We start from the raw sequence: 22,605 nt of genomic DNA on the forward strand, positions 1-22,605 counted from the left end.
AGTAATTGGTAGAAGAAGTGGGCTAAGGAAACAAGTTATGGAGGCAAAGGAAAGTCAAGGTGATGTGCTTGATGGGATGGGGAGGAGAATGGGGAAGGGCAAGGTGCAGCCTTACTCCTGGGAGAGCAGCTAGGTCCTCCCTCCTAACAGTTTTAAGGGTGTCATCTTCAGGGACAGTCCCAGGGGAAAATCTCCATAGACCAGTGGTTCTCAACCTTCCTAATGCCTCAACCCTTTAATATAGTTCCTCATGTGTGGTGACCCCCAACCATAAAATTATTTTCATTGCTACTTTGTAACTGTAATTTTGCTACTGTTATGAAACGTAATGTAAATATCTGTGTTTTTTAATGTTTAGGCGACCCTGCTAGCAGTTCCCAACTGTGGGTAATAGTTCCCAACCTGAGAACCGCTGCTGTAGAGTCTGAGACCATTGGAAATTGAATAATGACCCGAGGTCTACTGTTTGTCTGATTTTGCTGCTTCTCTGGGCCTGGAGCTGAAAAACAAGTGAGGCTTAGATGTTATCTCCAGTGAAGGAAGGTCTAAACTGCTTGACCATCAATGTGCTAAAGGAGGAAAGGTAACCATGGAGATGAGGTCTCACCCTACAATTGTACATTGCTAGGCATCCAGGGCTGTCCACTGGTGACCTTCTGTACCTGGCCCATCGTTCTTGCTCTGCTCATGTCTGTCTAACAAATCCACACTGGCTAAATCATCGTCCATTCCCCACCTCAAAGCCTCCTCAGGTCTTCCTTTCCCAGCTGTCTCTGAGCCCAGTGCAATACCCAATTGCCACAGCATCACACTGGGCCATGTAAAGTTCTGGGAGGTGTTTAGGCATTCCATGCCACCTGGAGTCTCATGACTCCCCTGGGATACTAACAAGGAAAATGAGCAAGCCTGCCTCCTCTCTAGCTGGGCTTCCCACCATTCCCACTTCTCCAGGAGGCTTTGTCCCAAATACTAAAATAGTATGCCTTCTTCTAGCTTTTCCTAAAAGCTCTACTTGCCCTATCCAGAGAGCCATGTTCTGACTTATCTGTAGCTCCCTTCATACCCTAATCTATTTATGCCTGTTCGGTGTTTCCCAACCTCCATCTGCTGGACTTTTACAACTCAAAAGCCAAGAATTGCCTTCTCTTTGTCTCTGAATTCTGCCAGAGCCCTTCATCCTTGGAGGCAATGAATGAGAATACACCAGGTTGTTTGAATGGAGTGGAGACCAAGGAAATGACCAAGGTGCAGGTGATCTCAACTGACATTTCAAAATATCCTTCTGTACATGCGTTCTGACCAATTATGAAGCTGAGAATTAATAAGAGCCTGGCTGAGAGGAACCCAATGTGTGACTATTTTAAGCCACTGTACAATCTCAATGGCCCCATTTTAGTGTGCTTTTGTACAATTGTTATTCTTGCGAAAGTCAGTGTGAAAGAAAGGTGTGTAGGCTCTTGGGCATGATGTCTCTTCAGAAAGCATATATAAGATATTTGAAGGATGACAGCATCTCTCCTAAGTTTCCTGAAATCTCCAGACTTTGAGAATTTGATACAGGAAGCAGTTAACTAACAAATGACAATGAAAACATTCTCTTCATATTTACACTTTAAGTGTAGAACATGCCCTGTCTGTGGCAGCCACTTAGATCCTGAAAGGGTCTCCCATTCTTCCCCCTGTGCATTTGAAAAACTCAAGACATAAATGTAGACCCTAGGGTTTCTCTAAGGGAGGACATAAAGCATTCAAAAGTCAATGCCTTGCTGAAACCGGTTTGGCTCAGTGGATAGAGCATAGGCCTGCGGACTGGAAGGTCCCAGGTTCCATTCCGGTCAGGGGCATGTACCTTGGTTGCCGGCACATCCCCAGTAGGGGGTGTGCAAGAGGCAGCTGATCGATGATTCTCTCATTGATGTTTCTAACTCTCTATCCCTCTCTCTTCCTCTCTGTAAAAAATCAATAAAATATATTTAAAAAAAAGTCAACGCCTGAGTGGGATATACTTCACCTCCTGAGGTATGGTCATCTGCCAGGCCTGGCGATTTTTCATGGGTGGGGAGAGGTAACAAAGTGAAGTCCAGAAATCACACCGCTCACCACATTATACCATTCATATTTCTAATCTAGGCAAACCACCCCATTCTTGGTGTTGGTGCAGAAAGGAGAAGACAACCCACTCCTCACCTCTTTAACTGGCCTTGCAAGGCAAACAGATCGCGGAGATCGCCTACAGGTTGGCCTGGCCTCATCCTCTCCGGGGTGGAGAGGGGCCAGGCGCCAATGGCCAGAGTGGAATCAGGACCGCGGAGGCGGATCAGAAGGGGAGCGCTCAGGGGCGGGGCCATGGCAGCGAGGGGGCGGAGCCAGGCGGGGCCGCGGGGAAACCGGCTGTGGATGGACGGCCCGAGGGGCGGGGCGCGGAGGGATCCGGCCTGGGAGTCGGTCGGGACCGGGACCTGGGAGTTCCGTCCGGGTCTCCCCACGGCCTGAGCCCCGCGGCCTGGCTTGCACCTACGCCCTCGGAGCGCGTCTCCGGTCCCCGATGGCGGCTGCTGCGGGCCTGCGGGCCTTCGGGGCAAAGGTTCCCGCCTGGCTCCGGCGCGGCCGGCGCGGTCCGCTCGCCGCCGGCTTCTGCAGCGGAGGGCCGGCCGGGGCCCGGCAGCCGGAGCCGGAGCCGGGGTCGCGGCTCACTAGCTCGCGGCAGCGGGACGGCATCAGGTCAGGCTGCAGACTGGCGGGCTGCTCCCGGGAGGGCCGGGCTGGCGGGGAGCGGGGAGAGAGCTGGACAGAGGCCACCCCACGCGGAGCCCCCCGGGGGCGCCGCCCGCTGCCCTGGACCCCCGTTATCTGTCACCGCGGAATCTGGCCCCGAGGTGGTCCAGGGGAAGGAATCGCGGGTGCGGTACTTAGGGGAGCCCCTTGCCTGGGCGCAGGGGCGTTTGAGACCCTGCAAGAGCCACACAGGAGGACTCCAAGTGGGACTGCCTCGACGGCCCCAAACCCTCAGACCCGCGGGCTCAGCGTGCGCATCTCTGCCGGTGCCCCCGTCGCGCGACTGTGAGAAAGCCCTTCCTAGAGGGGCTGGGCCAGGGGGGACCTGGCTCCAAGGTCGGGGGAGGCCTGGCAGAGCTGCTGCTTGGCCCTCACCCAGAAGTGCCCAGTCAATAAATAGAGTGAAGGACACACCGTCCTGAGCCCTGGCCTTTGTCTGTACAGGCCCCAAGCCCCTTAAAACCACACCTGTGCACACAGTGGGAGCAGCACCATGAAGTCAAGGGTGAAGGGCCTCTAGCCCCATCCAGGCCTCATCCTCACCTTTGCCGGGCCAGGCAAGGACCCCATGCGAGGCCGTTTTTTTTTTTTTTTTTTTTTTTTTTTATTTTATTTTTTTAGCATATCTAAGTATTTAAAAGTTACAAACTAACTGCTAAATGTGTTTTCTTCTGCTGCCTCGACAAGCAGTACTTCATAAAACCTCCAAGGTCATGTTTGAATTTACAACCCTCAGGCTTGTAGGAATCCCCCCAAAATGGAGAGCCAGCTGCTGACCTGCAGCTTTTCTTCCCAGCTTCTGCTCACCACTCTGGCCTCTTCAACCCTCCTTCCCGCTGCTCTTCCAGAGGCGTGGCCCATAAATCTGCAGACACCCCATCCACATGCCCTCTCTTGTTTTCTTCACAGACAACTCCTCTTGGTTAGTCCTGGGATCTAGGGTGCCCACTGCACAGCCAGGGAACTTCAGGGTCTCAGGTAATTGCAGCAAAGCTTGCAAGGGGAGGTTATTCCAGGGAAGCGTTTCCCATTATCCCAGTGGTCTCCTGCTCGCTTGGATGGGCAGAACTGGACGGAGGCCCAGAGCTCCGTGTTCCAAAGTGCAGGACCCAGGCAGGGGCCCTCCTGTCCATTTTCAAAGGCAGTTTGAACATTTGGTTCCATCTGATCCGGAGCCTGACTTGTGGCATGGCGGCCTCGTTGTAAAAGGAGACCTGGTTGAGTTCTCCAGAGTGAAACATGGAGCAGAAAGGGAGATAGAGAAGAATATCTCTATCTCCTATCATAAATACTGAGAATTGTTCAGGAAGAAGGAAGCCCCCAAATCCAGCATGGAAGCAGTACTATTGTTACTCACTAAGTAGGTGAGTTCAATTGAGCAGCTCAGTCAAGCTTTCAGTGTTCCCTTTCAAAGCTGGGCCTCAACAATAGGCAAGGGCCAGCTATGAATTGGGTTCTGCTCTAGGCACGAGAAGGAGCTCTGAAGAGGGATGGCATTTGGATGTTAGCAGAAAGCTAGGAGCCCATGGAAGAAGTAGAGAAGGACTAAAAAGCCAGGAGAGGAGGAATGCGTTTCCAGAAGGAGAGCATGATCCAAATGGCCAGTGGGTTTGGTTCAGACAATTAGGAGCTGTCAGGTGGGAATAGTTCCAGTGGAGTGGCAGGAAGCCTGGTTAATGACACTGGTTGAAAAGTGAACTCAGCAACTTGGAGCACTCTCAAAGGGTGTGTCATATGCAAGCCAAAGGATTAATGAGACCCAGATGAGCAGACACTGCCATGAAGCACTGGAATTGGGCTGGCATCTTTTTACACAATTTTGCCCGAGGCCTTAGACTTTTATTTAAGCATCTGCCATGGATAGGATGGCAGCTTTTTTGAGTATACTACAGCAAGCACATTCATAGCCACCTAAAGATGGCAGCAAAAAGGAAATGGCATTCCAAAGAAAATGGTATTACACAGATTCAGTCATCAAAGTAGTTTTCCAGAAAACAGTGGCATAGGAGGCTATTTGTGGAGAATCCAAGTTGACATAGCAGTAGGAATATCAGATTCAAAAAGGAAAGAGGAAGGCAGAAAAAATGTGGGTGGGAAACAGATATAAAACATATACTATTAATCTGGTGTTTGGTTTGCTGCTTGTTCCGTATAACAGCAAAAATAAGACATTTCTGTGTTTGGGCAGTAAGACGACAATACAGGTTCATCAGCATACTTAAAATAGTGAGCAGGCCTCTGAATGCCAGCTTCTAGTGAGATAACATGTCCAAAAGAGCCTTCTTGCTGTAGGTTCTGGCCTTCTGTTCATCACATACCATCCCATGTTCAGACAGCATGAATTATTGTGGAGAATTATAGGATGCCACTATAAAAGATGGAAAAATGCTGTCATATGTATGTATGGGCAGCTGCACCTTGGCTGCCTGTTCTGTGTGGTGGGTGGGAGGCGATGGGGGCAGATTCTTGGTTCTTTCCCTAACCTAATTTATTTCTGAGGAACAATGGGAAGAAGTTGAAGGTGGCACTGTGTGTCAGATGCCTCTGGCTCCTGCCGCTGTCTTACAGACTGCGAACCCTCTATGTATGGGCGGCAACGATTTTGGGAAGACTCTGACTTGCCCTTTCGGTGCTGACAGTAATGTCTCTGACAGCAAATCTGAAAAAGAAACAAATGAAGGGAAGAGGGGGAAAATGCAGCCCGCATCTCGGGACGTGTCCTTGTTTTGACTTAGCCGTAACTCCGGAGAGTTGACAGACCATCTCAGTTGCCTCAAAGCACCAGCACTTCTCTTTTCTGGTGTTTTCAAAACAGCTCCCAAATTAGAAAGGAAATGCAGGGGCCCTCACTTGTTTTGACTGGTGCATGACCCAGTAATTATAAAATGCCCTTCACAGGAACATTGTCTTGAGCAATCCAAAGAGGAGGAATGCACTGTCACTGGCAATGCTGAAATCTCTCCGAAGCGACATTCTTCATGAAGCTGAAAGCAAAGATCTGAAAGTCATTGTCATTTCAGGTACTGATCTTATATCCCTCCTCAGGGTTCTGAAGGCTTTCCCCAAAACTCGTTTGTTAATTGGGGATCCCCTCAGTTAATGGGAGGATTGTTTGGAAGCTCCTTTACAAGAACATTCGTTATGAAAAACTATGGTGAAGTGGGGGGCTTGGTCCTAACACTTTACTATATTTCGTTGTTGACGTTATTTGCCCCCCCTAACACTATTAACTGGAAATTATAGCAAAGATCTCTGTGCAGGGAAAGTGTCTTTCCTTTTTGCCAGATACGTAATATTCCAGTTGAAATCAGATAATTGGTTTCCTCATGGACTGGATAAGAGGAGCTTGATCACTGATCCTTTGGGTAGCTTAGCAAGTCGACAGGATCAGGCTGCTCAAGCATTTGATTGGTTTGTTTGTGTGTACCTACGAAACTTTGAACCAATATCTGCAATCTTCTGCAGTTTGCTCATTTCTTTCCTTGCTCTTCTCCAGTAAAAGTTGCTAATGAATTATTTAGTGATGATGGTGATGGTCCAAGTCAGTGGTCGGCAAACCGCGGCTCGCGCACCACATGCAGTGGCCCCTTGAGTGTGGCTCTTCCACAAAATACCATGTGCGGGCGTGCACGTACAGTGCGATTGAAATTCCTTGGCCCATGCACAGAAGTCAGTTTTTGGCCTGGGTGAGTCTATTTTGAAGAAGTGGTTCTAATGCCAAGCCACACTCAAGGGGTCAAAGATCTGCATGTGGCTCACGAGCCGCGGTTTGCTGACCATTGGTCAAAGTAATATCAGTGTCAGCATTTTAAAGCATCCATAGAAATATAAAATGGATGATACCATGGGTTGTACTTTCATTGTTATAGAAATTAAGGGTCAGTATTTCTGGAGGCAGATACTCAGAATGTTACCTTCTTATCTGTGGTTGAATATAAATTACCAACTGTTTTTTATGGCAAAGGAAAAAGATATAGGTCAGATATCGTTCAACAGCCACAGGGATGTTACCCAGATGCAGCAAAGACAGTTAACTTCCATACAACACAATTTCCTAACTTGTTTAAAGGGAATAATATTGCCCATCAAAAGAATTACAACAAAAGGATAATATGAGAAAGTGTTACCAGCTTATCATTTTGTTATTATTTTAACAATAACAATAAAACCACATCCTTAGGTCCATGTAAAAAATACAGAGTTCTCGCCATAGCTGGTTTGGCTCAGTGGATAGAGTGTTGGCCTGAAGACTGAAGGGTCTCGTGTTCCATTCCGGAAAAGGGCACATGCCAAGGTTTCAGGCTCAATCCCCAGAATTGGGTGTGCAGGAGGCAGCCGATCAATGATTCTTTCTCATCATCGGTGTTTCTATCTTTCTCCCTTTCCCTTCCTCTCTTTAATCAATAACAAATATGTATATTTTAAAAATAAAGAGGTTCTCTTTACCTTCTGACCTTTCTGATCGCAACCTGTACGAATGGCTAATGTCTGTAGACTAAATGACAAGGCTCGCTGCAGGAGGCACAGTGGATTTTGATGGACCTGCATGAATCAAAAATTTAGGCCAGATCAAATTCAAAAACCAAACTGTGAGACTGGAGGGACAACTCTGAAAGAAGTTGTCCATCTGCTTTGGTTACTGCATGTGTAATTGCACGTGTTCATTGGTTTCCACCACAGACTTTTTAGAGTACAGATGCCTCACGTTGAATTGTCATCACAAAATACTGGCTATAACTTTTCCAGTTAACCGGAATTATTCTTACCAAATTGGGCCATTAACTTTCTGTCTACAGCAATGATACAATTGTTTATTAAAATGATTCAATTGACAAATAAGTGGCCTTCTCAGCTCTGCTGTTTACACCTTTTCATTTTCTTTTCTCTTTTGGAATCATTTGTAGCTGAGGGACCTGTATTTTCTTCCGGGCATGATTTAAAGGAACTGACGGATGAGCAAGGTCCAGAACATCACTCTGAAGTATTTCAGACCTGTGCTGAGGTAAGCCAGGAGGACAACTTGCATTGCAAACCTGAAAATGATAATTACACCTTCTAAATATTGAGTTAGGCTTCTAGTTTACAGGTAAGGTTTTATCTTTGAGACCTAACTACTGCAGAACTACTAAAACCTCTGTGGCCATTGGTGAGTCCTTTATCCAAGCAACAATTTGGTTTAGACTTTTAAAAAGCAACCATAGTTGTGATATGCCAAAGAAAGGGAAATATATGTTGGTATTGATAGCTGCCTGGACCAGCATCATGGGTATGGCTTGGTATATATGTCTTAAGATGTAAAAGGTAGAAATGTACATCTTTATAGAGAAAGAACCTAAGATTATAATTTAATTTTTTTTTTTTAACTAAAACAGTTCTGTCAGTGGAAAAGAGAGAGCATTCATAAATGGAATAACAATAACAATTTTAAAATTCATTTTTAAACCCTCTTACACCTCTAACTATAAAAATTAACCTCTTCATTTTCACTTTAACAACATTAACAAGGGAAATTTCCAACAGATATTGAAGAGGAAGGACAAAAAGTTTAAGATAATTTAAAATTCTATCTCCTGAGATTCTGCCTAACAGCCCAGGCTCCCTCTGTAATGAGCCTGGGTCCCCAGGGTCTGGCCTAGAACTGGGGTTCAGTGCAGTAGGAACTGAGGCTCAGCACAGTCTGGAGCTTTTGTCTCCTTCCCACTAGGGCAATCTAGCAGCAGAATCAACGGTCCGTCCTCTGTGTGTAATGTGTGCGCCTCCGGGGGCTCTGTCTTTCGCCGCTCCCCTGAGATTCTGCTTAACAGCCCAGGCTCCCTCTTTATGAGCCTGAGTCCCCAGGGTCTGGCATAGAACTGGGGTTCAGTGCTGTCGGAACTGGGGTTCAGCACAGTCTGGAGCTTTTATCTCCTTCCCACTAGGGAACGCCAGCCAGGCACTCAGCCTCCCCCTCCTCTCTGGCTCAGTCCTCTCAGTGCGCGCAACGTGTCTCCGTACCTTAGGCTTTTACAGCTCCTCTAATTTTCCTTCTGGTTTTCTTTTTCCTTCTCGTAGCATTTCCAGTCAGTTGACTTTCCTGTAGTTCTGGGTAATGTCCATTTTGTATTTTAGTTGTATTTTATTAAAATTGTGTGAGGCTGCAGTTAGGTGTTACCTATGCCGCCATCTTGGATTCTCCTCTCCATCTTAATTTTTTAAGGAAATTCCAAATATCAGTTTCATACCTTTAACACTAGAGCTCCACATATTTCAGCGAGAACAGAACTATTTGTTCCGCAGAGAGAATCAGCTTGGTTCTTATGCAGGGCTGCTGAGGAAGCAGCTGGAGAGGAGGGGACTGCAACCTCGAAGAGGCCAGGGGCTGGGAGTCAGATAGATGTGTGCAATCAGACCCCACAGCCACCACTTGTGGGTTTGTGGCCTTAGGCCACTTTCTTCCCCCTGAGCCTTGTGTCTCAATTGTAACTTAGTGTTCCTTCCTCCTGGGCTTCTCAGGAGTCAAACGGCACAATCTGGTCCACTGTCAGTATTCAATTCAGGTTCTCTTTGTGCCTGCTTCTGTCCTTTTCCATAGAATCTGATGCACTAATGGGGATGAAAAGTGGTCTGAAGTAAAGTCACATGAAATAACATTAATGTTGCACCTCACTCTTGGATGGATGTGAACTGGTTATGTTTGCTCCTTCAGGTCATGATGCTGATCCAGAATCATCCCGTCCCCGTGATCGCCATGGTGAACGGCTTGGCCACCGCTGCTGGATGTCAGCTGGTTGCCAGCTGTGACATTGCCGTGGCCAGTGACAAATCTTCATTTGCCACTCCAGGTGTAAACATTGGGCTCTTCTGCTCCACCCCTGGAGTGGCCTTGGGGAGAGCAGTGCCAAGAAAGGTAATCTGACCCCCTGCAGCCTCCTCTCTAGTTGTAACCCTCACATGCACTGGAGGGTTGGCTCCAAATTCGCTTGTTAAAGTACCATTTGAATCAGGATGTTCTGCATGAAGCATAGCTGGCTGGATGCGCTGCAGGCTTCCTTCTAAGACCTCTTGTCTAGGGGGGAATGTGTAGCTTCTCACAGGTGCCTGCCTTTCACTTTACTCCGTGAATCATGCATTTCGCTGTTGCCTGTCCCTCTATGTGGTTAGTTATGGTTTTGGATATTTTTGTTTGTTTTCATAAAGGCACACATTTTTTATAATCTTATTTGAAATGCAGTTTAGACAGTTGCACTCTAAAGGTTGTCCATGACATGTAATAGCCTGGTGACATGGCAGTACCAAGAGGCTGGGATATGAGTGTCACTGGCTGAGTGTTTGCTGTCAGCTTGTCGTATTCTAGAAAGGACTGGAGTAGCTGCTATAGTGAGTGTGTCGGCTTTATGATGGTTGTATTTTAGGAGCATGGAACATCTTGAGCTCAGCACGTTGAGGCTGCCCCAGAAGCCATAGTGTCAACATTGTTTTGTCCTTGCTAAATCCATTTTCTTTACAAAGCTTTCTCCCTTCCTATAAGACATAAAACAATATTTATTGAACATCTTGTGAGTAGAAACCAGTGGCTTCCTTGTTGTAAAAAATATATATATCTTCATTCTCAATGGGAAATCTTTTTTTAAAAATGGGGGAGAGGGGTGTTGTATACCATAGCAAGTAGGAAACTAAATTGCTTTCTAGGATATTATGTCCATTTAGCATCTACTACAAAAGTCAGCAGCTCTTCAGATGCCTGAGGCACAAAAGAAATGAGACCCAAGCGAAACCAAGTCATAGGCTTAGAGACATTTAGGGAAAGCACTCCTTTCTTTCACAATGTCTCTTCATTAGTTTTTACAGAGGTGTGTGCTTTTGCAGATGTTCTGAATAGAGATACCTACCAGCACACACACATGAAAACTGGCTGAACATGGGCTCCACAACTACATAAAGTGGCCTGTCCAAACACAGAGCTTCTGAAATGTGCTCAGCCCAAGGGGGTGGTTTCATCCTGTCAGGATACACATGGACTTTAAATGTGGGGTGTGTGTGTGTGTGTGTGTGTGTGTGTTTCCTTCTTTGTGCCAGTACATTAAATTAAAATGCATTCATTAAAAACATTGTCAGAGCTTATTAAACTATCTTATAATTGTGCAAATCAGCTCACAAGGCCTTTTGCATACTAAAGGGTGGTTGTCTGGTTAGCCCACCTGCAGCTGTTCATCGTCAACCATGTTAAGGCATTTGAAACCTTTAAATCATGATTGTCCTGTCAGGATAAGAATCCATTCTCTCTTAAAACAAACTTTTAAAAATCAAGGCTTAGAATTGAGTTCTAAAAATATAAACATTATATCATATTTGTCAAATTTAAATTAGTTTTTGAGAAGAAAGAGAAGGAAAATGTGGCAAAAACAGGACTTTAGTTCCCACAGAGCCCAATTCTCAGAACCTCGTTGCATGATTATCCAGCATGAGAGGTTAAGGGGCAGGATGTTGTAAGACCAAAGTAACTTTGGCCTCCCACAGAAAGTTCTGGCAGTCCCAGGCCCACTCAGAAGAAGGGAGAGGATCTCCAGTGTTGTCCCTTTCAGATCCCTGATCTGTACTCCTCCTGTCCTGATCCCAGGAGGCCTCTGAATCACTAGTCAGGGGTAGCATTCTTATTTTGAAATCTTCAGAGCTTTTCCAGTTGTAACAGATCTCCCTGCATGCGGGGCTACTTGGAGGCATAAAATGGTTTTGGGTTTGTATTAATGAGCTGAAATCACAGAGGTGATAAAGGGGATTTAGTGGGGTGAAAAGTCTGTTGGCATTCAAGGCCTTTGCCAGGTTTCAGGACTGCAGATTTTACCCTGGGTGGGCCCTCTTTGGGAGGAAAACTGGGGATTCATAAAGATCTAGACCTGAACAAAACACACCTACCTGTTGTCATTACTTGATTGCACCCACAGGAACACATTCCATACACAGGCCTGTAAACTCTGGGGTGGTTGGGCAGGTATCCCCATGCACATCCACAGGGTAGCAAGCAGTGCTTTTGCAAACTGACCTAATTGGGAAACGTGGCCTTTTTCAGGCAGCTTAAGGCCACACACATGGCTCACCACTACCCTCTGCTGGCCATCATGGAAAACTGCTGAGCTGTGACAGAGACCCAGGGCTGCAGCTGGCCCACTGGGAGCAGAAATAATGGCATGGAGCCCTTGTGTTCAGCCAGGCTGAGCCCGGGCATGAATAATTTTCCACGATTGTAAAGTGTTTCTCTCTTCTGGTGTGAGTTAAATAATGTTTCTTCATTGCACCATATAAACAATGTCCTGGTGCAGCTGCCCCCTTTGCCTGTCAGAGGGTACTGGTGACCCATATGTGGCCTTGTTCAGAAATGTGGAGCTGGTGCCTCAGCGGGTGGCACCCTTGTGGAGCACATGAAAGATCCGAATCCCCTTCTTCCAAACCAGTCATTTCTCTGCGGTAGGAACACTTGCTGCCACCTGTTTACCTACGGTAACTTAATGTATCTGTAGAATCTGATTTCTCAGTTGTCTAATTAGAACAGAGTAGAACTTCCAAGCTAGAAGGAGAGTTAAGGCATTGACCCTCAGCTGGTGTGCAGTTCACCAGAGCCTGGAGAAATGCAGATCTCAGCCCTCAGATCGACTGCATCAAATCTGCGCTCTATCAGTGATTCCTGTGGCTGTCAGAGGCGCCTCAGTGCCTCTGAGAACATGCTCAGCACCCAAATTTACTTACTTCTCAGGCTTCCCAGCCAATGAAATTAGCCTGGTGATCTTGACAGCTTCATTCCCCTCTGAGTCCTCCAGCATCCCAGCCCCTCCTCTGCCACCAGCTGGTTCTTGTCATCGGTGTGACTAGAGGGGCTCTGGAAGACTGCTCTGCTTTCTGGGGCCATATCCCTAAAACACAGATAGAGATTCAGACATGGTTAAAGCTGGAATAAGCATGTGAATAATAGCCATTGCACTTATTGGGTGCTACTGAGTGCCCAGGACTATAGTATAAGCTGTATACATTGTCTCTAACCTTGAGAATTCTGCAGGAGGATGGTGGTCATATTCCTGTTTTTCAGATAAGGGAACAGACTCAGATGGGTTAAATTGTTCCCTTAAGGTCTGTGGTTAGTAAATGGCCTCAAGGACCTCCAGACACAAGTCCCACCACCCTGTGAGTAAGCCTGGGCTCCAGTCCTTTTTATTGTTTTTAATGCAAATAGCCTGGGAGGAGGAAGTAGTAAATCACCAACTTGTTAGGGGGACCCAAAAAGTAACCCTAAAATGAACAAGAGTTTATTAGGAGGTATTTTCTTCTCTCTCACCTCAGGTTTCAGGGGCCCAAGTAAAGATTGTTGCTTGTGCACTATAAAATAAACAGGTTTTCTTTTCTTTAGGGAATGCCACTCCATCACCTAATCTGCCTGCATAAAGTCCCCATAAATCAACACAGTGCCAAACAGTATTGCCCCACGAGGCAGGTGAGGAAACTGAGGCCCAGAAAGAGGCATAAGCTAGGTGTGGGTGACTTAGGAAGCTAAAGGTAGGCCAGGAACTCTGTGCAGGACTCGGGCCCTGACCCTATTCCAGTCAAAATGTCTTTCACGAGCAGCTTTAATTTCGTTAAGACCTCCTTGGTCTCCCGGACAGAGAAGTGCCAGGATAGCAGAAGCATAATCTAGTCTCATGATTTTAAAAACCATCTAAATCAGTGGTTCTAAACTGGAGGTTGTCCTGGCCGGTGTGGTTCAGTTAAACTCTAACTGTTAAGAGTCCTGTGCACCAGAGGCGGCAGATTCATTCCCATTCAGGGCACATCCCCAGGTTTGATCCATGGTTGGGAGACAACGGATCAATGCTTCTCTCACATCGATGTTTCTCTTCCTCTCCCCCTTCCCCATCTCTCCCTTTCTTCCTCTAAGATCAATTAAAAAGTAAATAAATAAAATAAACTAAGAGCAATTTTGACCCTGGAGACATTTGGCAATGCCTGCAGCTTTTTCTGATCATCACAAATTGGCACCCAGTGGACAGAGGCCAGAGATGCTACCTTGTATATAGTTTGTTAAATGATGAAAGTACAAAGGATTAAAATACAGCCAGAAATGAGGTAGTGCTGAGGTAGGATTGCAATTGTATTAGGCTGGTATGGTCATGGAGTACCTCACTGATGAGGTGACAGGTGAGCAGAGACCTGAAGGAGACCAGGGAACAGGCCCTGAGGCTATGTGGGGGCACAGCATTGCAAAACAAGGAAACGACCAGTATAGGACTGAGGTGACAGCACACTTGGTGTGTTCAAGGAACAGCAAAGATCCAGCTGGGCTGCAGGAGAGCGAGCAAGGGGAGAGGGATAGGAGAGGCACTGTATTTCTTGTGTATCTGGAAACCCTTTTTCTAAATCATACATTTTAGTTTCAAGAAGCTCAGCCTTTTAGAATTACAGAATTGAGGCACAGTATGGCAGGCCGACAGAACTGAGGACACTTTGTAGAATGAGAAAGGTGTACTCCCCCTTTCTGCGGGCCTCGGAAATCTGGGGGGAGAGGATTGTGGGAAGAGGGCATTCCCTCCTTATAAGTTAACATCATGCTGGACGCCTCCATCTGTCCCTAGAAGGCATTTCCTTTTATTCCCCTCCTCTCTGGGAGATGAGGCTGCTCTTTCAACTCAGGCTGAGGTGGTGGCTTCTATGAACATCCCTTTATTCTGGGAAGTAACCACTGCACTGGCTTGTGCCAGACGATGGATGCTTTTAGTTTCATACCATCAGATGCAGCCACTGTCCGCTGTCCTATGCGTGACCCTTGAAAGAGGCAGCTCAAATCTCCTGCCTCTGCAGGGCTGGGAGTTCAGCTTGAGGAAGGAACAGGAGGACATGGAGGGTCCTTCTTTCTCCTTGCTCCTGGAAAGATCCAATCTGTTCCTGAGAATTGGCCCAGATTGTCAGGAAGTCAGGACACCAACCATCTCAGCAGAGTGAAATGGAGAGGGTGGGACTCAGGTGGCAGGGGGTCAGGAGTAGAGTGCCTTAATAACTGCCCGTGTTTCCTCCCCCAGGTTGCCTTAGAAATGCTTTTTACTGGGGAGCCCATATCTGCTCAGGAGGCCTTGCTCCATGGGCTGCTCAGTAGAGTAGTGCCGGCAGATCAGCTGGAGGAAGAGACCATGAGAATCGCAAGAAAGATCGCTTCCTTGAGCCGTCCTGTGGTGTCTCTGGGCAAGGCCGCCTTCTACAAGCAAGTGCACCAGGACCTTAGAACAGCCTACCACCTGGCCTCCCAGACCATGGTGAACAATGTGGCCTTGCAAGATGGGCAGGAGGGAATCAAGGCCTTCATCCAGAAGAGAAAGCCCGTCTGGTCACACTGAGTCGGCCATATTAGAGGGATGGAGGGAGTGTGACCCAGGGAGCAGCTCTCAGGATGCTCCCCTCCCCCCTCCCCCCTCCACTGCTGCCTAATATCAGGAACAGCAGACAGACTGCTTCTGTACAGTAGTCATGATCCCACTGCATGGGGTCTGTATTCAAAGCCATGGTTCCATGGGGAAAGGATGAAACGGAGACTCAAAGGAAAAACTAATTTTAATTTAAGAGTGGTGAGCACATTCGAAACCGGTTTAGCTCAGTGGATAGAGCGTCAGCCTGCGGACTGAAAGAGTGGTGAGCACCTATGCTGGGTCAGCTGTGGTAGTAAGCCTGGAATTTTATACACTTCTTCACGGGACCGTAAGTGTGGGACCACACTGACATGGGAGAAGGTGACGATAAAATGAAGCATGAAAGAAAAATGCCAACCTGCTTCTGCTGTCAGTAGTTCTGTTTGCCCAGACATACGAACTGTTTCCAATCTCCATGAGGTATTCTCCACATTGCACGTCTTGGTTCTATTGAGAAAGAAACATGCCTATGGCTTTGGAATAATCGTTTGTGACTACTTTAAAATACTAAATATTTAGAGAGTCTGGTATTTTATCTTTTTAACCAGAATATAAGCTGTTTGAGGGGAAAAAAAATAAATGAATTCTTTCTTTGTACTATGGACACTGAGTAGGTGCCTGACGTTTTTGTAGAGAATATCATGGCCATTGGAGCTACTATGAAACGGGAACCCTGGGTACAGCCTGAGGATAAAAACCTCAGGATAGGAGGGAAGGATGCAGAACACACGTCCTACCTACTAAATCATCTGCTCTGGACATGCTTCCAAACTCTGCTCAGCTGCTGGTGAGAATCCACAGTAGCATCGGGCAGTTGAGTCCCCACCTGAGCAAGGGCTTGGCTTAGGACTTATATATGCTACTTTCTGGCTTCTGTTTTCAGCCTGGCCAAGAAATGTCTAAATCTCCTGTCCTCAAGCTTGCCAAGTTTATCTTACCTAAGAGTAGAATGTGGTCCTAAATGTGGTTAGTACCAACCAAAAATGAGAACCATGTGGCTCTAGCCAGTGGTTCTCGCTCAGGGCAAGCATTTCTTGGTATGATGTCCTATAGTGGTTTCACAGGTTTCTATTCAGATTGGCATGTATTTGTGTAGTTTTTTTAAACAAGTTTAGAAAGGTTAATAAAAGAGTTTATCTTAGAAAGGAAGAGGTTGTTCTAAGAGTGCCCCTCCTGAGCGGAAACATCATTAGAACTACCATCTGCTGGAACATGACATGCTACATTCTCCTTCAGTCCTCACCACACCCAGGGAGCAGGACCTAAAGTGATCTCCACCAAACACGTGAATAGCTGAGGCCCACATGGTCCCAGATCAAACAGCTGACACTGAGTACAGTGGGGCTCCAAACTCTATCTGCCTGGTGAAGCCATGGATGCTTTCTCCTGGCCACACTGCCTTACGGGGAGGCCTGCCCAAAGAAGTGGCTCTCTGGCTCCATGGCAGCTTTCCAACCCAAACAGACCAGGCGCTCCTTGCTACAGAACTCTGCCAGAATGCAGGCGACATCGGATTTGAGTTATTGGCAGACCACAAATGGAGTTTTTCTATAAAACTAATAAAGAGCTGGCTGCAGTTCTAAAGTAGGTGGTGAAGGATGGAGCTGCCAGAACAGTGCAGTCAGTGGGGTCCCTACTGCACCCTCTCCCCAGGGGCCTGCTGTGGCACTCACTGTTTGCCAGTGCCAGCTCACACAGCGTAGAGGAGAAGATGTTATAAACTCTCTGTGCATTGGAGAAAGTAACAAAGCCTTCTCATACATTTGGCAAATGAAAAGCAAAGGTTAACAACTTCCCAGTGTCTGTGTGAGTCACAAGATTCTCTCAAACCATGAAATCCTGGGGCCTCTGGGCTGCCTTCCCAGCCTGTGAACTGATGTGCCCTCAGAGACTAGCTATAAAACTTAATAGTCTCTTGTGCATAAATAATCCAGAATGAAAATCTGCTACCTACCTTCTGATGTCATATAATTAACCCCAAGGCTAATATAAATTTTGGGTTAATATGTATCAGCTTCCTTCCACTGGGACATAGAATGAACATTTTCTGCTAACATGTCATGATTTGCCTCTGGAAAGTCTAGTATACTTGTCTTTCTTTGTGTCATTTAACTTCTCAGGGAGCTTTGCTGAGCTCATCCCAATAGTCATCAACTCCAGCAGTACAGGGGCTGGAAGGTCAGTGAAACAGGTGTTCACTCCTGCTCACCTGGACAAGACACCATTCCAAAGGCTGGCTCTAGGCAGCTGGAAAATACAATATAAAGAAATGGAGTGAATGACTGATTAACTTTACAGGAAAGAACTGTCAGGCAATGAAGTAGCTCTTCCTGTCCCCCTGCCATCCGGGAGTTCAGAGGGTGAGGGCATCGGCCACCATGGAGGGCTTGGACCTGTATGGTTCTGAAGCCTGTGCTCCTGACTACCACATTAGATTCCTCCCAACGCGACTACCACACTGAGGCCTGGAAAGAAAGACTGCCCGTGCTCAACGGCAGCCAGTCGGAAATGGCACAGCCAAGCCAACCGTTTTGCTTCCCAAACAGGATTCGGAAAAGTGCAAATGGGAACACAAAGGGCGCTTAGTCCCAGGTTTGCCATTAAGTAGTCGTGTCACTTGTGTGCAGGTGATGTAAGGTGACCAGACGTCCCGCTTTTGGCGGGACAGTCCTGATTTTTAACAATTTGTCCCGCGTCACGTGGCGTTTTAAAAAAGTCCCGATATTTTGGAAAGATTCCAAAAATCGGGACTTTTTTTTAAAATGCCACGGGATGCAGGCCAAACCCCTTTCAGCACTCAGCTGCCCAGTCATAAAAATGGCCCGATGGGACACTTCCTCTTCTACAACACTGGTTTTGAAAACTTGCCTGAAACTTGAAACAGGAAACTTTTGTTTGTAGAAAATGCTCTTTTATGAATGAGGAATAGGAGCATGCTGTTTTTACATTGAAAACACCTTATTACATTTGAGAACAAGAACATACGCAGAGGTTTTCAGGCCACACTTGAACCTTCTGATGTCATGGCTAGAAAGACCCTACAGCAGGCAGATCTCTGTCAAAACTGGCAGCTACCCTTCCTTTGTCAGCTAGCCCCCTCTCCTCTCTCCTTCCTCTGAAAATCCACCATGTATTTCCAAAGTGTGGCCCGTGGAAGGTCTGAACTGTACAAGTGCAGACCCCTGAGTTCCTCACTAGACCTGCTGAATCATAAATTCTGGTTGGGGGACCCCAAAATATGAACTTTAAAAAGAGATTTCCAAGTGATTCTGCTGCACACTAAAGTGTGAGCTCCTGCACCAGGGCGGGCATGACATAGCTCTCTGTCAGTGCCTGCAGTGGAGCATCGGACCTTTGTGATGGATTGTGAGCAGCTGTGCGGCCTGGGGAGCACTATGAGGAGACGTGACACTTCCAGGATCCCCTTAAAGCCCTCCCCTAGGGCAGGTTTTAGGGGCTTCCTCAGCCCTCAGTTCTTAAACTTTGGAAGTCCCACCTCCTATCACATTAATCACCAGAACACACTCATATTGTGCAGCAAATAACTATAATTCTTCTATTTAGGGAAGGAAATGGAATTGTTTGCTTTTTAATATTTTTAAAATATTTGATTAATTTATTATTTCTGGGTAATCATCAAGTAGGTAATAGTTAAATTCAACATTGAAATTGACATTTTTCAGGTAATAAAATATTAAATTTCAGTCTTGCATTGTATTTTGGGCTCAAAACTTATTTTTCAGGTCCCAACCAGAGACCCATGCAGTGTCTCTTGAATGGAACACCTGCCCAACGGGCTCACAGGGGGGCTGGCTGTCCACAGGGAAATGGGGATGAGGGGAAGCAGTTGGTAAGTCAGGTGTCATGATGTTTATATTCTCAGCGTGCAGCCTTCAGACATCTTTATTGATTTTATTTTGATACGAGAGGGCACAGGCCAGGCTGAGGGATCCCTCTGGTGCACGATCAGGCTGGGGAGGGACTGCAAGAGGGCTCCAGGTTTCCTTTCCTCCTGAAAACAGTTGACTGTGTTGAGGAAATTCTGTATGGATCCCGAGACTGGGCCACACCTGTGTGCTGGGAAAGGGAGTGGATGGGCTGCAGGGCAGGGGGGGCCAGTGTTCTGACCCACTGCCTTCTCAGCAAGGTGTGCACATGGAGGGAACTCTGCCGTGATTGGTCCCTCGTAACCAAGGTGACCACAGAATGTGTTCTGATTGGCTGGGGCCAACTAGGAGACAGGCCTTCAGTTGAGAAGCAGCTGTGGCAGGCGTTGGAGCTTCGGCTGTGCTCTCTTCTTGAGGTGGTTGTGGTTCTCAGTAGTTGCTGATCGGCACACCTTTTAGCTGAGTGAGACTGTAGCTGTCCTCACAGACTGGTCATCTCAGTGGAGGCAGCAGCAGCTGACAGCTGTGGGGGGGTGCGGGGGAGGGGAGGAGGAGGGAAACAGGGGCCTGGTTTGCCATTTTGGGGTAAGAGGGTGGGTTGGGGGGACTGTTGAGTGAAGGCAGTACCAGCAGCTAGGAGTAGAGGTTCCTCATGGGGAACAAACTGACCTGCTGCTGCCTGAAGCCCAATGCCAGCCCCAAAGTGGGCCGGAACTTTGAGTGGGTGAATCCACACCCTGAGTCTTATGTCTGTGAGGTGACTCAAGCTGGCCAGACATATAAGAACTCGGATTTTGTGTTCTGCAAATGCCACCCTGTGGTGCGCCTCAGTGACCTGCAAATTCCCACAGGTAAGGAGGTGGCAGGTGTTCACTGCTGTCCGTTACCCCGCTGGCCTCTGCTGACCGCAGGATCCTCTGAGCACCACCTCAGACTCCTTCTTGCCTTCTTTCTGGCATCCCCAGCCTTCATTTCCCCTGTCATGTCTGGCCGGTTTCTCTCCCTGTTTACTACCCAGATGTCCAGTTCCTCCTTCTATCCCCAGCTCAGCCCGAGACACTCCAGTTGTCCCTTCCTGTTCATGGCTCTGTTTAACGTCTCCTGGGGCTCCAGGAAGAATTTGGGGTATATGTTCTCCTTTTTCTCAGTGAAAACTTTAACATCCCGACTGCAGTTTCCATCCCATCTCCCTATCCTTATCCAGCACTGTGGTACTTAGTGTAGGAATCAGGTAGGGCCCAGTGATAACCCTTGCTCCCTCCTGTTAAGATAGTTGATATTCTGGACAGTTCAGCTGCAAAGATTGCAGGGTTTGTTATGTAAACTCAAAATCAATATCTGACATAGAACCTATATAGTGTTCTTGCGTAGGCTGTTTTCAGTTGCCTGAATAGAAGCTGTTTACTCCTTCCAATTGTAATTTGAACACAGAAGGAAATTGTGGGAGAGGGAACTCAAAATTTCTCAAATGACATGAATAGTTATTTGTTTGCTTTTTACATTTAGGAGGATCCAGGGAGTTCTGATTACTTTAACATGTCCACGGTGACACAAATTTCCCGCAGTCTTACTTCAGGGACCTAACAGACTTCCGTGCCATATTGCTTGTTCTAAAGGAGGAGTGGATTGTTCACAAAAGTGTTGGTCAAAAGTTTCCAGAGAGAACACATACATGTAGACTTTAATTTGTAACATAAAGTCTTGGCAGTTAAGATGCAAAATTGTGCACAAGAATGTTTATCTTCATCATCTCCCCTACTGCCAGTAGATTCCTGTTTAACTGTAAGAATGTTGAGGTAAAAGTGCTAAAGACCAGATGCCTGAAGAGGAGCTTGGGGAGTGGAGAAGTGGGAGGAGAGAGGGAGAAGAGAGGAGATATGCTACCTGGTTCAAAATAATCCTGGGTAACAATGTAGCTATTGAAGAGTGATTTGTGAAGTAGAAAACATACATTTACAAAGATGGTAAAGCTTCTTTGGCCCTTTTTTTTTTTCATTTAAATGTCAGAGATTATTTCATTATTTTATAGAGAAAACACATCATAGCTCTTATTCTATTTAAACTCTAGTTGAGCTTTTAATTAAAAAAAAATTAGAATAATTAAGCCTAGGGATTCACCTGCATGGTGGATATGTCTTTATATCAACCTTATAACGGAAAACTACTCCCTGTTCAGAATATTAAAACGGTGTGAAAAAAGTGAATAAATTATGTGAATTAATGAATTGTACCTTTAGACACAAAACAAGTGAGAACCTGTGGAAATTTCTGTTCACTCTGTTTGGTGCTGTAAGGTGTGCTTCTGTCTGAGTGTTTTATAAACCAGTTAGTAGATGAGTAGTGTTGGATGAGAGACCAAAAAGGACCTTTATGTAGTTCTTTTAAGATTTACAACTCACTCCCATGTATAGCCCATTTGGTCCTTCTAACTTCAAACAAGTCCTGTGTATATTCTCCTTCTATTGCTAATGAAAAAACAGAGACTTAGAGATGTGAACCAACTGTGTAACCAGCTGCTAAACAGAATAGGCTGACATGCAGATAAGAGATGTGCCAAATTCAATTTGGTGATGCATACCAAGCTCTTTAGAATGCAGCCTATATATTATAAACTCTCCTCAAAGTGAGTCTATTTAACTTGGTCTAGTCTTGATTATTTCCATTTGAAATTATTGTATACAACTCAGAAGCAACAATTACCACTCCATCCATGTCTAAAACAACAACAAACTGATGAACAGAATTGATCCAGAGACATAGAAATATGAAACAGCTGATGAACCTCAGAGGGAAGGCTGGAGTGGGTGGATGGGTGGATGGGTGGGAATAGATCAAGCAAAGAACTTGTGTGCATATATATGCATAACCCATGGACACAGACAGTACGGTGGTGAAGACCTAGGGGTGGGCTAGAAGGTGACAATTGTGGAAAATAGGGGACATCTGTAATACTTTGAACAATAAAGATTGAAAAAAAAAATCACTTTCATGAAAGTATAAAAAGTCACTGTCATGAAAGGTTCCCTGTAGAATAAAACATTGATACTATTCTTTTTAATGTGCCACATTGAATAGCCCCAAGTAAGCCACAGCTAACTAAATAAGTTCATTTTGTGAATGGAGTTAGAATTAGACTTATGGTAAAGAACATTTGCCAAATACAGCTCATGTGATTTGGGCATATTTGATATATTAGCAGGTATTTGACAATAATTGGCCACAGTTTAACTTGTTTCTTCACACTGTTTCTGAAATGTGCTAATATTAGCATGAAAGAGACTGACTGTTTCTAATTGATAAGTACATAATTCATAGATTATTTATGTCCAAGTTAAAAAAAAAAGTCTAATACATAGCCTGGTTTTACTGTACATGTATAGCAAAATTCTGCAATTTTGAATTTTCCCAGTAGAGTTTTTATATTGTTACCTTTATTAAAATTAAAATTGGCTTATTACCATTATTTAAAAAGTCTTCTCAACAGTAAGTGATACAAATTGATGTGTAGCTGTTATTTTTAATTA

At 46.0% G+C, this 22,605-nt stretch overlaps 2 protein-coding genes across 2 annotated transcripts in view; both read left to right on the forward strand.

Annotated features, from left to right (window-relative positions):
- Nucleotides 1-2,399: 2,399 nt before the first annotated feature.
- On the forward strand, nucleotides 2,400-15,796 carry ECHDC3 (enoyl-CoA hydratase domain containing 3). Its single transcript, XM_084897359.1, has 5 exons — nucleotides 2,400-2,721; nucleotides 5,674-5,795; nucleotides 7,680-7,777; nucleotides 9,461-9,661; nucleotides 14,814-15,796. Exons 1-5 carry the CDS (start codon nucleotides 2,546-2,548, stop codon nucleotides 15,123-15,125), a joined length of 909 nt encoding a protein of 302 aa, XP_084753485.1. The 5' UTR covers nucleotides 2,400-2,545; the 3' UTR covers nucleotides 15,126-15,796.
- A 3,937-nt stretch (nucleotides 15,797-19,733) lies between these two features.
- Nucleotides 19,734-22,605, forward strand: part of LOC311620947 (cyclin-Y-like protein 1) — a gene marked incomplete at its 5' end in the record, with an annotated part of 41,507 nt that continues 38,635 nt past the window's right edge. The window contains one exon of the mRNA XM_084880690.1: nucleotides 19,734-19,932. Coding sequence (XP_084736816.1) covers nucleotides 19,734-19,932 — 199 coding nt within the window. The remainder of the gene's footprint in view (nucleotides 19,933-22,605) is intronic.

The sequence above is a fragment of the Pipistrellus hanaki genome, assembly GCF_964339955.1.
Source record: "Pipistrellus hanaki genome assembly, chromosome: 1".
NCBI classification, from domain to species: Eukaryota; Metazoa; Chordata; class Mammalia; order Chiroptera; family Vespertilionidae; genus Pipistrellus; species Pipistrellus hanaki.

What these genes read in the sequence shown, in the direction of transcription:
- ECHDC3 (XM_084897359.1), top strand. Translation starts at nt 2,546, where the DNA reads ATGGCGGCTGCTGCGGGCCTGCGGGCCTTCGGGGCAAAGGTTCCCGCC. An exon ending in CGGCAGCGGGACGGCATCAG is followed by an intron (nt 2,722 to 5,673) that starts GTCAGGCTGCAG and finishes TGCCCTTCACAG; the next exon opens with GAACATTGTCTTGAGCAATC. An exon ending in GGAGAGCAGTGCCAAGAAAG is followed by an intron (nt 9,662 to 14,813) that starts GTAATCTGACCC and finishes TTCCTCCCCCAG; the next exon opens with GTTGCCTTAGAAATGCTTTT.